The following is a 14055-nucleotide window of genomic DNA, read 5'->3' as shown; positions in this document are numbered from 1 at the left end:
ACACACACACACACACACACACACACTTCAGTCAGCATGGAATATCTACCCTATAGGCTGACTTTCTGGAACTTTAGCCTGGCCACTGGGACCTGTAACAGCCCCATCACCATGAGAGACCCAAAACCCTATGGGCCATCTGGCCCACTCTTCATATGGAGTGGCAGGAGAACCTGGATCCCCATGTGTCCCACTCCAGGCCCAGGCAGGGAGGGACCAGTCCAGGCCTTCAGAGAAGGATTGGAAACATTTTGAGGAAGCTCACCAGATGACTCAGCCCCACACATCATACTCTTGTTTGCCTGGGACAATCTAACCAGTGGAGGGTCTTCCATATGCCAGTTAACACTCCTAAACTATACCTAGGTGCTACCTGAGCAATGGCAGTAGCCTCCATCCCCTATCTATAAATAAATATATGGTAAATGATTTCCCTAGCCACATTGGGCACAGCAGAATGACCCTGCCATTGCTGCCAGCCTCCTGGAACTCTGCCTCAGTCACCATGTCTAGATTCAATTCCATTCCAGGGAGGCCCAGAGCTCTGGAGGAGCCAAGTAAAGGCAGCCAGTAAACCCCTGACAGCCAGGAGTCAAAAAAAAAAAAACCTCAGAAAATAACAGGTGTTGACGAGGATGTAAAGAAATTGAAATCTCCATGCACTGCTGATAGAAAGGTAAAAAGATGCAGTCACTATAGAAAAGAGTCTGGCAGTTTCTCAAAAAATCAAAAACAGAATTATCATATAATCCAGCAATTCCCCTTCTGTATATAGCCAAAAGAATTAAATGCAGGGTTTCAAAGAGATATCTGTACTCCAATATTCATAGCAAAATTGTTTACAATAACCAAAAACTTGAAATAACCCTCTGATAGATGAATTGATTAACAAAATATGGTATATCCATACAATGGAATATTATTCAGCCTTAAAAAGTAATGAAATTCTGACACATGCTAAAGCATGGATGACCCTTGAAGACATTATGTGGTACAGCAGGAAAAATAAGGCACAGGCCAACATCAGAGAAACCTGAGACTTCCAGTTATAAGTCCTAGGGTCCTCTCTCAGTCTCACAGAGTACACGTCATCTTCAGATCATCAATCACCAAGATTGTGTGGAACATCTTGGTCTCAATGGAGTCACAGTCTCATCTGAGGAAGATTTTTTAATATCCTTCTGATCATACAGCCAAAAGCAGGTTGCCTGGCCAATCTCAACAGTAGAAGCCAAAGAACATAACTGAAACCAGGTGCAAACCTTCAATCTCACACATTTTCTAAAACTAATGCTGATAAACTGCTAAGGTTGCCCCCTCATATTTTGCAGACCCTAGCACAGATCTATATCAATCACTAGTTAGCTATATTTCATTCGGGTTTATCCAAGAGTAAGCATCATGACAATTATATCACACTCAGCCCTGAGTTGGATCATTTTGACCCAGACAGCACTACATGAGCTCTAATTACAGGGCTGCATGGCTCCCTTTGACTGGTTCAGCAGCCACCATTAAAGAGGTACTAGATGGCCGAGAAATGCTACCTGTTTGTGAGGTGTACACCAACACCCAGGGCTTTTCATTTCAAGGCAACAAACACTACTACTGAGGTTATCCCAGATTTTTAGAATTTAGAATTTTTAAGGCTACCTCTCCCCTTTGGCAACCACAAGTTTCTTTCCTATGTCTGTGAGTCTGTTGCTGGTTTGTACATATATTCATTTGTATTCATTTAGATTTTACATATAAGTGATGTCATAGAGTATTTGTTTTTCTCTGGCATATTTCATAAGCATAATATTCTCCATGTCCATACACACTGCTGCAAATGGCAGCATTTCATTCTTTTTTATGGCTCAGTAATATTCTATTGTATAAATATACCACATCTTCTTAATCCAGTTATCTGTTGATGGGCACTTGGGTTGCTTCCATGTCTTGGAGAAGCATGTATCTTTTCAAATTACTGTTTTCATTTTTTTCTGGATGTATACCCAGAAGCAGATTGCTGGACCATATAGTGTTTCTATTCTTAGGCTTTTAAGGAACCTCCATACTGTTTTCCATAGTGGTTGTACAAATTTACATTCCCACCAGAAGTGTAAGAGGGTACGCTTTTCTTATTCTCTCCAACATTTGCCATTTGTGTTCTTTTTGATGACAGCCATTCTGACCAGTGTGAAGTGATACCACATTGTGGTTTTGATTTGCATTTCTCCAATAATTAGCAATGTTGAGCATCTTTTCATGTTCTGGTTAGCCATCTGTATGTCTTCTTTAGAAAAATGTCTATTCAAGTCTTCTGCCCATGTTTTGATTGCATTATTTGTTTTCAGTGATCCTGAGTTGTATGAGCTGTTTGTATAATTTGGATATTAATCCATTGTTGGTCACATCACTTGCAAATATTTTCTCCCATTTCATGTGTTGTCTTTTTGTTTTCTTTATGCTTTCCTTTGCTGTAAAAAAGCTTTCAAGTTTAATTAGAACTAATAAATGAATTCAGCAAGGTTGCAGGATACAAGATTAATATACAGAAATCTGTTATGTTTCTTTTTGCTTTTATTTCTTTTGCTTGGGGACTGATCCAAGAAATTATTGTTATGATTTACACCAGAGAGTGTTTTGCCTATGTTCTGTTCTAGGAGATTTTGTTTTCATGTCTTATATTTAGGTCTTTAAACCATTTTGAGTTTATTTTTTATTTATTTTGTACATGATAATCTCATTGTTTTACATGTATCTGTTTTCTCAGCACCATTTATTGAAGAGACTGTCTTTTCTCCATTGTAAATTCTTGACTCCTTTGTCATAGATTAATTGACCATAGGTGTGTGGGTTTATTTATGGGCTCTCTATTCTGTTCCATTGTGTGTCTGTTTTTGTGCTAAATACCATGCTGTTTTGATTAACGTGGATTTGTAGTATAGTCTGAAGTTTGGGAGGGTTATACCTCCAGCTTTGTTATTTTCTTTTCTCAGGATTGCTTTGGCAATTTGGGGTATTTTGTGGTTCCACACAAATTTTAGGATTATTCTCGTTCTGTGAAAAATATCATGGGTATTTTGATAGGGATTGTATCAAATCTGTAGATTGCTTTGTGTAGTATGGTGATTTTAGTAATATTAACTTTTCAGTCCAAGAGCACAGGATATCTTTCTATTTCTTTTTGAATCATCTTCAATTTCCTTCATCAGTGTTTTATAGTTTTCAGTGTATAGGCCTTTCACCTCCTTGGTTAAGTTACATAGGTATTGTATTATTTTCCACACTGTTTGTTTGTTTGTTTGTTTTTAATTTATTTATTTTTGGCTGCATTGGGTCTTCTTTGCTGCGTGTGGGCTTTCTCTAGTTGTGGTAAGCAGGGGCTACTCTTTGTTGTGGTGCATGGGCTTCTCATTGTTGGGGCTTGTCTTGTTGCAGAGCATGGGCTCTAGGTGCGCAGGCTTCAGTAGTTGTGTCATGTGGGCTCAGTAGTTGTGGCTCGTGGGCTCTAGAGCACAGGCTCAGTAGTTATGGCACATGGGCTTAGTTGCTCCACAGCATGTGGGATCCTCCCAGACCAGGGCTTGAACCCGTGTCCCCTGCATTGGCAGGTGGATTCTTAACCACTGCGCCACCAGGGAAGCCCCTTCCATGCAGTTTTAAAAGCCTTTTTCTTTTACTTTCTCTTTCTGATATTTCATTATTAGTGTATAGAAACACAACAGATTTCTGTATACTAATCTTGTATCGTACAGTCTTGCTGAATTCATTTATTAGTTCTAATAGTTTTATGTGGAGACTTTAGGGTTCTCTGTATAGAGTATCAGATCATCTGAAAATAGTGGCAGTTTTACCTCTTCCCATGCAATTTGGATATCTTTTGATTATTTTTTTCTTGTTTGATTGCTGTGGGTACGACTTCCAATATTATGTTGAATAGAAGTGGTGAGAGTGGACAACTTTGTCAAGTTTAGTGGGAAGGCTTTCAGTTTTTACTGATTATTATGTTGGCTGTGGGTTTGTTGTAAATGGCTTTTATTATGTTGAGATATGTTCCTTCTATACCCATTTTGGTAAGAGTTTTATCACGAATGAATGTTGAATTTTGTCAAATGCTTTTTCTGCACCTATTGAGTGGATCATGTGGTTTTTGTCTTTCTTTTTGTTAATGTGGTGTATCACATTGATTGATTTGCATATGTTGAACCATCCTTGCAACTCTGGAATGAATCCAACTTGATCATACATCCTTTTTATGTATTGTTGGATTCAGTTTGCTAATATTTTGTTAAGAATTCTTACATCTATATTCATCGAAGATACTGGTCTGTAATTTTCTTTTTTTTGTAGAGTCTTTGTCTGGTTTTGGTATCAGGGTGATGCTGGCCCCATAGATTGAATTTGGGAGTGTTCCCTCATCTTCAGTTTCTTTGAATAGTTTGAGAAGTATGGGTATAAGTTCTTCTTTGTATGTTTGGTAGAATTCCCCATTGAAGTTGCCCAGCCCTGGACTTTTGTTTGCTGAGAGTTCATTACAGATTCTATTTCACTGTTCAAATTATCTGTTTCTTCTTGAATCAGTCTTGGAAGGTTGTATGTTTCTAGAAACTTGTCCATTTCTTCTATGTTGTCCAAATTGTTGCCTGTAACTGTTCATAGTAATCTCTTATGATTTTTTGTATTTCTGCAGTATCAGTTTTGTTATCTCTCCTCTTTCATTTATTATTTTGATTATTTGGGTCCTTTTGCTTTTCTTCTTGGTGAGCTTGGCTAGAGGTTTATAGATTTTGTTTATTTTTTCAAAAACCAGCTCTTGGTTTTATTGATATTTTCTATTATTTTTATTTCTATTTTTAAAAATTTCTCTCTGATATTTATTATTTCCTTCCTTCTGCTGACTTTGGGTTTTGTTTTTCTTTTTCTAGTTATTTTAGGTGGTGGATTAGGTTATTTATTTGAGATTTTTCTTATTTCTTGAGGAAGGCCTGTATTTCTATGAACTTCCCTCTTAAAACTGCATGGTTTTATTTTTATTTCCATTTGTCTTGGGGTATTTTCTGATTTCTTCTTTGATTTCGTTATTGACCTGTTTTATATATTTATTTATTTATTTGTAGCCTGTTTTTTAGTCTCCATGTTTTATTTATTTTCCCATTTTTCTTTCTGTGTTGATTTCTAGTTTCATACCCTTGTGGTCGGAAAAGATGCTTGAAATAATTTCTATGCTCTTAAATTTGTTGGGGCTTGTTTTGTGACCTAGTATGAGGTCTATCCTAGAGAATCTTCCATGTGCACTTGAAAAAAAAATGTGTATTCTGGTTCTTTTGGTGTAGTGTCCTGTAGATATCAATTAAGTCCAACTGGTCTATGGTGTCAATTAGGACCTTTGTTGCCTTATTGATTTTCTGCCTGGATGATCTGTCCATTGATGTCAATGGAGAGTTAGTCTCCTGCTATCACTGTATTCTTGTCAATTTCTCCTTTTATGTCTGTTAGCGTTTGTTTTATACATTTAGATGCTCCTATATAAGGTACATATATGTTAACAATTGTAATATCCTCATTTTTTTTTTTTTGATGTGGACCATTTTAGAAATCTTTATTGAATTTGTTTCAATATTGCTTCTGTTTTATGTTTTGGTTTTTTGGTCGTGAGGCATGTGGGATCTTAGCTCCCTGACCAGGGATTGAACCAGCACCCCCTGCATTGGAAGGTGAAGTATTAACCACTGGACCTCCAGGGAAGTCCCCTGCCCCCTTTTTTTTACTATCCTCTTTTTGTATTGATCCCTTTATCATTATATAATGTTCTTCTTTGTCTTTCTTTATAGCACTTGTTCAGAAGTCAATTTTGTCTGAGTATTACTACCTCCACTGTTATTGTTTCGATTTTCATGAAACATCTTTTTCCTTCCTGTCACTTTCAGTCTGTGTGTCTTTCATCCTGAAGTGAGTCTCTTATTGGCAGCATATTGTAGGTTCTTGTTTTTTATCCAATTTGCCAGTCTGTGTCTTTTGATTGGAGCAGTTAGTCCATTGACATTTAAAGTAATTATTGATATGTATGTACTCATTGCCATTTTAAACCTTGTTTTCCAGTTGTCTTTCTAGTTCTTCTTTGTTCATTTCTTCTTCTTTTTGTTTTTCCTTTTGTGGTTTGATGATTTTCTTTTGTAGTATGCTTGAGTTACTTTGCTTTTGGTTTTTGTGTACCTACTATAGGTTTTTGATTTGTGGTTACCATGGAGTTCAAGTATTTTGGTCCATAACTATAGCTACATGCTTTAAACTGATAGTGCTACAAGTTCAAAAACCTTCTTAAAAATCTACATTTTTATACTCCCCTCCACCACATTTTGTAATTTTGATGTCATATTTTACATCTTCATGCTTATTCCTTTACTGCTTATTGTAGTTATGGTTGCTTTTACATTTTTTGTTTGCTTTTTTAATCCACGTACTTGCTTGTTTAAATGATCTTCAACACTTACTATATATTTGCCTTTCCTATTGAGATTTTCCCTTTCCTATAGATTCTTGCTTCTTTTACAGAAGATCCCTCAACATTTCTTCTAGGGTTGGTTTAGTATTAGTGAATTCTTTTAGTTTTTGTTTTTCTGAGAAATCCTTTATCTATCCTATTCTAAATGATAATCTTTCTGGATTGAGTATCCTAGGTTGCAGGTTTTTCCATCTCAGGACTTTGAATATATCATGCCACTCCCTTCTGGCCTGCAAAGTTTTTTCATTTGTCTTTCTGTCTGCTGTTCTGATTGGGTGATTTCTATTAGTCTATATTCCATATCACTTATTTGTTCTTCTGGGTCACTAGTCTGCTATTCATTGCTTCTAAATTTACTTTTACCTTGGAACTTGAATTGTCAAATTTTGATTGGGTCATCTTTATAGTTTCTGGTCCTTGTTACAGTTATCTGCATTTCTATGTCCATTCTTTCAGCATTTTTATTACCCTTTTTTGAACTCGAGGTCTAATAGACTGAGGTTTGTTCTTTCAGAAGATTTCTCTTGTACTTTTATTTGGGAGTAGTGCCTCTGCCTTATCATTTTACTTAACTTTCTCTGTCTCTATGAACTTAGGAGAAACAGTTATCTATTGTGGTCTTGAAGAGGTGATTTTATATAGGAGTGTTCCTGTGTAAACTGTGCATCAAATATTTTTGGTAGGAGGGCTGGTTTTGGTATAGATGCCAGCCACATCTTTCCTCAGAGTGTGCTGGTCATTATCCCCTTGAAAGGGAGTGTGACTATTTTTTGGGGTCCAGAGTCTGTGCTGGATGTGAGGTGGGGCCTTCTCTTCACTCTGTGGCTGTCATCACACTGTTGATGTGGGTCTGATCCCCAGTTGATGGAATAGTGGCCCTTAGGACCAGGTTCTATCAGGCTCCATCTCCCTTAAGTGCATGCCCTGCCCCAAAGAATGTGATTGCTGAAGCAAGTGAGGCATTTCCAGGCACAGTGAACCTATGCATTGCCTGTGTAGGTGTCTGTGGTTCTTCACAGAAGCATTCCAAGGTTGTGTCCCTTTCTCCATTGTGTCCATCCCAGATCTAGTGCAAGGTTGTGGTGTGTAGCAGGCTGGGCCTGGGGATCAGGGCATTGTGGCTGCAGGAATCTAGGTGGCTGTTCTTCTGCCTGGGACCTGGGCTGCCTCTATGGCAGAACTCTCCCAGTACCTGTCCACCCCAGATCTGGTGCTAAGCTGTGGTGTGGAGTGGGTAGAGCTGGGGTGCTTCCTCCAGGAAATGTATCACCACATACTCCTGCCCAGGGCCTGACCACATGATATTCAGCACCTAGGCCCTGAGCATTCATGTGGTACCACCTGGTGTACACACTGACAATGTCTGCCACAGCTGAACCTGTCACCACTGTGCACTTGCTGACAATGGACTCTGTGGCTACAGCTGCCGCCTCTGTGCACACACTAATAATGGGCTCTGCGGCTTCACCTGGATCACACCCCAGAACCTCCAGTCTGTCTCTGCATAGCTAGATCGAATCCTTTCCCAGGGACTGTCTACCCTGAGATTTAACACTTAGCTGCTGGCGTTCTTGTGGCACAGCCTGGTGTGTGTGCTGAATATGTCTGCCTGGTTTTACCCGCCACCCCTGTGCACTCACTGACAGTGGTCTCTGTAGTTCTGCAAAAATAACACCCCAGGCTCCCCCACCTGTGTCTCTGCACAGCTAGACCAAATCTTTGTGCTGTTCTCGTGTCAGGTTGTGGTGTGGAGTAAGCAGGGCTGGGGCATTAACCCCTTCGGATTGGGAAGCGCAGTGAGGCAGTAGCTGCCAGTGCAAGTCTTTCTCTGCCCTGATTGTTAGCAAGCCAGCACACGCACACTCCTCATGAGTAGAGTCTAGGCTAATCAGTATCAGCAGATTTCTCAGCAGGTACAGGGGCTCCGCAGGTTGAGTGTTCATCTGTGGACCTTCTCTTCCTTACAGATCCCTCCCAGGGGTGGTGGTCCTGATGTGATGGCTTTTTCCCCCCAACCTACCCAGTTATGTGGAGATCCTTCTTGCGGCTTTGGTTGTATAGATCTTCTGCCAGTTTCCAGTTAGTTTTCTTTGAGAATTGTCCCACATGTAGATGTATTTTTGATGTTTTTGTGGGAGGAAGTAAATTCCACATCCTCTTACTCTGTCATCTTCCCCATCCCCCTCCAAAAAGGAACCATTTTGATAAATGTCATAGCACTATTCTTAACAAGGCCTGTCCTCAGGGGAAACTAGTTAACCAAAGCCTAACCTGCTGGGGTATTATCAGAGCCTACCTGACCTGAGGGAAGGGAAATACTAATTCCAGTCAACTCTAGCCATTCTCTCCCACTTAAGGGAGAGCCTAGAGGCACAGGCCCACTAAAAGACTGAGACCTATTTATAGGACCATAAATTGCTTCCCTGCTCCTGAAACCTCACCACACATGACTAAAGGCCTATTTACAGTAGTTTTCTTTTTTTTTTTTTTTTTAACACAGTACATCATGTTTGGCTATCAAGAAAAAATTACAAGGCATACCAAAAGGCATAAAACATAATTTCAAGAGACAGAGCAAGCATCAAAACCAAACATGACAGGGATGTTGAAATTATCAGACCAGGAATTTAAAACAACTATAATTAACATACTAAGGGCTTCAATGGATAAAGTAGATGGCATGCAAGAACAGATGGGCAGTGTAAACAGTGAGATGAAAATCCTAAGAAATAACAAAATAGAAATGTTAGAGTTTGTTGACAATGAAGATATAAACTGAGGTAAGCTCAAAAAGATGAGTTTGTGCAGGAATAGTTAGAGGAATTGCAAGTCAGGGCAAGCAAACTGTAGCAAGCTACAGGTGAGCCCATTGAGGGTTTGGAGTAGGCTGTATTTAGGCAAAGGGAATGTAAAGAAGAGAAAGTTCAGTTAGAGTCCATTAAAGTAAAGAATAGATACTAGCCATGAAAACTTCCTGAGCTGACAAAATCAGTCCAGTCACACAAACCAAGCTCAATTCAGCCCACTTTGTGAGATCAACACAACCTGGGTTATCACTTATTCATGTCTCCAGCAAAACTTTCCAAAATTGGTATAAGACAACTTTGATCAATCCCCATCATCTGAGAAAATTCTGACACTATCAGTTTTCTGTATAGCAGACATTTATGGGAAACCTGTCTCTTAGACCTTAAGTTTTGTCCTCCTGAGGGCACATGTGTGAGATTCTCCATTTTATATCCTCTGGTTCTATTTTAGATTAAAATTCTTTCACAAGATCAGAAACACTGTAACAGAATTGAAGAATGCCTTTGATGAGCTTATTAGTAGATGGGACATGGCTGAGGAAAGAATCTCAGAGCTTGAAGATATCTCAATAGAAATCCCCAAAAATAAAAAACAAAGAGAAGAAAAACAAAAACAAACAAAAAACCACAGATATCCAAGTACAGTGGGACAAATGCAAAAAGTATAGTTTACATATAATAAGAATATCAGAAGGAGAAGAGTAAAAGGACCAGAAGAAACATTTGAAACGTTAATGACTGAGAATTTCCCCCCAACTAATGTCAGACACTCTGGTATGTGTTTTTTTTGTTTTGTTTTGTTTTTTGTTTTTCCAACAAAACCAAGCAATTAACTCAATTCTGATGCTATCTACCTGGAGATAACATCAGATCTCACAGGTTAAGAGCTCAGTCTCACATGATTTCTCCCACTCACTTCAGAGGTCAATTACAATTCCAGGTTGTTACCTGTGCTTCTGACCTACAGGTTATAAATCAGAGGTTTCTCCAACTTCCTCCTCAGGTTCAATTAATTTTCTAGAGCAGCTCACAGAATTCAGAAAAACAGTTTACTTACTAGGTTACCAGTTTGTTAAAAAAAGATATAACTCAGGAACAGCCAGTTGGAAGAGATGCATATCCAGTCAACTGGTTACAATAGATATGTATAGATTACTTCATCCAACAACAGCTGATTACAATTCTTCTAAAGCTCACAAGGACCATTTCAACAAAATAGACTACATTTGGGGCCAAAAAACACACCATAAAAATTTATAAAAATAGGAATCACATATTTTCTTCTCTCAGACCAAAATGGAATTAAATTAGAATTAAATTAGAAATCAATAACAGAAAGATAACTGAAAAATCCCAAAACACAGAGATTAAACAACACACTTCTAAAGGACATATGGGTCAGAGAAGAAATCTCAAGAGAAATTTTAAAATATTGAGTTAGCCAAAAAGTTCATTCAGTTTTAAGTAAAAGTAAAAGACACATTTTTCATTTTCACCAAGAATTTTATTGAACAACATATTCATGAATCAAATGAACTTTTTGGCCAACCCAATATTTTGAACTAGAAGAAAATGAAAAAAACAAGGTATCAAAATTGTTACAATGCAGCAAAAGTAGTGCTTAGAGAAAAATTTTATATATAAGTGTATATATTAGAAAAGAAGAAAGATCTAAAATCAGTAACCTAAGTTTCCACCTTAGGAAACTAGAAAAAGAACAGCAAAATAAATCCAAAGTAAGCAGAAATAACAATTAGAGCAGAAATCAATGAAGTTGAAAACAGGAAATCAATAAAGAAGATTAACAAAACCAAAAGCCAGTTCTTTGAAAAAGATCAATAAAATTGATAAGCTTCTAGCCAGCTAACTGATAAAAAAGAAAGAGGACACAAATTACTAACATCAGAAGTGAGAGAGGGAACATCACTACAGATCTCATAGACATTACAAGGAGGAACATCACTACAGATCTCATAGACATTACAAGGATAATAGAGGAATGCTATGAACAACTCTATGCCCACAAGTTTGATAAGCTGAATTAAATGAAACAATTCCTTGAAAGACATAATCTGCCAAGACTCACACAAGAAGAAACAGACAATCTGAATGGGCATTTATCTATTACAGAAATTGAATCAATAATGAACAACCTTCCAAAACAGAAAGCACCAGACCCAGACAAGTTCACTGGTAAAATCTACCAAACCTATAAGGAAGAAAGTATACCAATTATTACATCTATGTCTCTTTCAGAAGACAGAAGCAGAGGGAATTCTTCCTAACTCATTCCATAAGGACACCAGCACCCAGAAATAAACCCATGCATATATGGTCAACTAATATTTGACATGGGAGCTAAGAATACAGAATGGAGAAAGGTAGTCTCTTCAACAAATGGTGTTGGGAAAACTGAATACCAAAAGCAAAAGAATGAAATTGAACTTCTATCTTATACCACTCACAAAAATTAACTTGAAATGGATTAAGGACTTGAACATAAGACCTGAAACTGTAAAAACCCTAGAAGAAAACAGAGAGAATAAGCTCCTTGATATTGGTCTTGGTAGCAATTTCTTGCATATGACACCAAAAGAACAAGACAAGGATGAACTAACTGCCCCTAAGTTGTTGAACACTATGTGTAGGTTGTGACAAAAATTCATATGGCAAAAAATAACTCATTTTTTGAAATAAGCCTGCTTTAGAATTCAAAATGTCACCAGGAAAGGGCAGTCAAACTAAACAAAACATTCTCAGTTTCTTTCCTAAAAATGTAACTATTTGGAATCCAACTCTGATTTCACAACTTCAAATTACATCTATGCTTTAAACCATTCTCCCGGAGAAAGGGAGGTTTAATGTATGTTGATATCCCATGTGCTTCTGAGTGTTCAAAAATCTACAGACATTTTGGACACCGATAGCAGTATATGATGAATTTATAGATGCAAAGGCTTGATTGATAAATAAGCTGGTCTACAAAACAGACCTGCTTTGGAGAACTAGAAACAAAGTCCTACAAGTCAAAAAGCTTGTTGTTGTTAGTAAGTAAAGAAAGGCTTTAGTTGAGAGGATATTTAGCTTGATGTCATCACATTGGAATGACACCAAGAATCAAGAATTGTGAACTTGAGAAGAGCAAGTCAAAATGATGTCATCTTTGCCTTAGTTTTATAACTACATAAAAGAAAAGGATGTTCTAAAGGTCGCAGTCTGCTCATATAAGCATAATTGGAAAAGAAGAGTGAAAGAGTAAAAATATCCTACTGTGTAATGGGAAAGAAAGAAACATCATCGTTATTTTATTAAATACATAATATTATCCAAGTCCTATTGCATTTACATTCTCCTTTTGCAAAGTCTTACACGTATGTATTTTAAGAATCTTAAGAACATGCAATGTAAGAGAAAATTCAATATCCAATAAACAGTTGAAAATATAGCTCATATAAATTCTGTATCAGAGGACAGAAACACTATAAACATATTGATATACCTTTTTCTATTAGTAGTACAATATTAAATACTGTACCATTGCCACTATTAGTACAATACTATTTTGGTTTGGTCAAACAATAGCATTTATGTAACAGGAAAGTAAATAATACAGAAAAAATACATCATTTCAAATAAACACCGATTTTTCATATTTTATGTTAAAGTAGTAATTTTGTGAGTAATTATTATCTATTGCATGATGGCTCTTGTCATGTGTGGCTGTGTCCTGTGTTAGCTTTTTAAGCCTGCCAGTCCTGAGCCCTCCCCAGGACCCTGAAGGAGGAGGCTTTCGGCAGGAGACACAAGCCCCGCCCCCATAGTAATCCCCGCCCCCTGAACACCGGCTTTTCCCTGACAGGCCCTGCCTCCGAAGTGTACAAGTTCCGTCCTTCGTGAACCAGCCAGGCCGGTGCCGTGTAGTCTCGGAGGAGGACTCGCCTTTTCCGGTTCAGGTTGTCACGGCGCCCGGGCTTGCCTCGTTTTTTCCGGTCTCAGTCCGGCGTGGCAGGGTAGACAGGCCGCCTTTAGCCCTTTCAAGCCCTTTCTGTCATGGCTGCGCCCAACCTTTTTCCGGCAGCAACCTGTCATGGCGTCCCCGTGAGTAGCCACTTCCGTGAGTAGCCACTTCCGGATCCAGCCCACTACGTGTCCCTGGCTGTTCTGATTCCGCGATGCTCTGGTGGCGCCCAAGGCTCAGCGGAAGTAAAACGTCAGACGTGAGGCGGTGCCTCTGCGGAAACCAGCGCGGCGCTGGGAAAGATGGGGGCGGTGTTGGCTGGGTCTGGGGGCAGCGGACTGTCTTGAGGGGCTCGGCCTTGCTAGGCCTGGCCCACCCCGTCGAGCAGCCCAAGCCCAGGTTGCAGCCGCGTACCCTCTTTGCAGCGCGCGTGCTCCTTGTCGCTGGACCTGCACTCACAGTGAGTGAGTTGGTCGCCGCCCTGTGGCTGAACCGGTGGCTGGCGCTGCTGCGGCGCCTCACGGTGCTGCCATTCGAGGGGCTGCTCTACCTGGCCAGGCTGGGCGCCGCGGCCACTGGTTGCCGGGGCTGGCAGCTGGACGTAGGTCCCCGAGGCCACGTTGCTCGTGCTCGCCACCATATGCCTCGCGCTCTCACTCACCCTTCTCTCGGCGCATTGGTACGAGGACGCGCAGTGCGCACTCACCTGCATCCCGGTAAGTGCTTGCGCACGAGCCCAATCCCCAGCAAGGTCGGGCTTTGCTACTGAGCTGTGTCGATCCCCAACCCTGCCTGGGCCT

The 14055-nt window shown here is 39.4% G+C and overlaps 1 protein-coding gene and 1 long non-coding RNA gene across 15 annotated transcripts in view; one reads left to right on the top strand and one right to left on the bottom strand.

Annotated features, from left to right (window-relative positions):
- LOC309615025 overlaps positions 1–14055 on the bottom strand; it is a 511470-nt gene that overhangs the window by 46230 nt on the left and 451185 nt on the right. The window lies entirely within an intron of this gene.
- The window catches only part of LOC309615020 (endoplasmic reticulum transmembrane helix translocase-like), a 76705-nt gene continuing 73929 nt past the window's right edge, over positions 11280–14055 (top strand). For 7 of the 14 annotated variants that reach the window (XM_082364098.1, XM_082364100.1, XM_082364096.1 and 4 more), the window contains exon 1: positions 11280–13971. In XM_082364098.1, the coding sequence (XP_082220224.1) occupies positions 13470–13971 (502 nt within the window). In that variant the 5' untranslated portion in view covers positions 11280–13469. The remainder of the gene's footprint in view (positions 13972–14055) is intronic. The other 7 variants (XM_082364094.1, XM_082364093.1, XM_082364092.1 and 4 more) reach the window with 4 other exon arrangements.

The sequence above is a fragment of the Balaenoptera borealis genome, assembly GCF_965194805.1.
Source record: "Balaenoptera borealis genome assembly, chromosome: 17".
Classification (NCBI taxonomy): Eukaryota; Metazoa; Chordata; class Mammalia; order Artiodactyla; family Balaenopteridae; genus Balaenoptera; species Balaenoptera borealis.
Note: the sequence above shows the minus strand (reverse complement) of the source record. Positions and strands in the feature narration are given on the sequence as shown.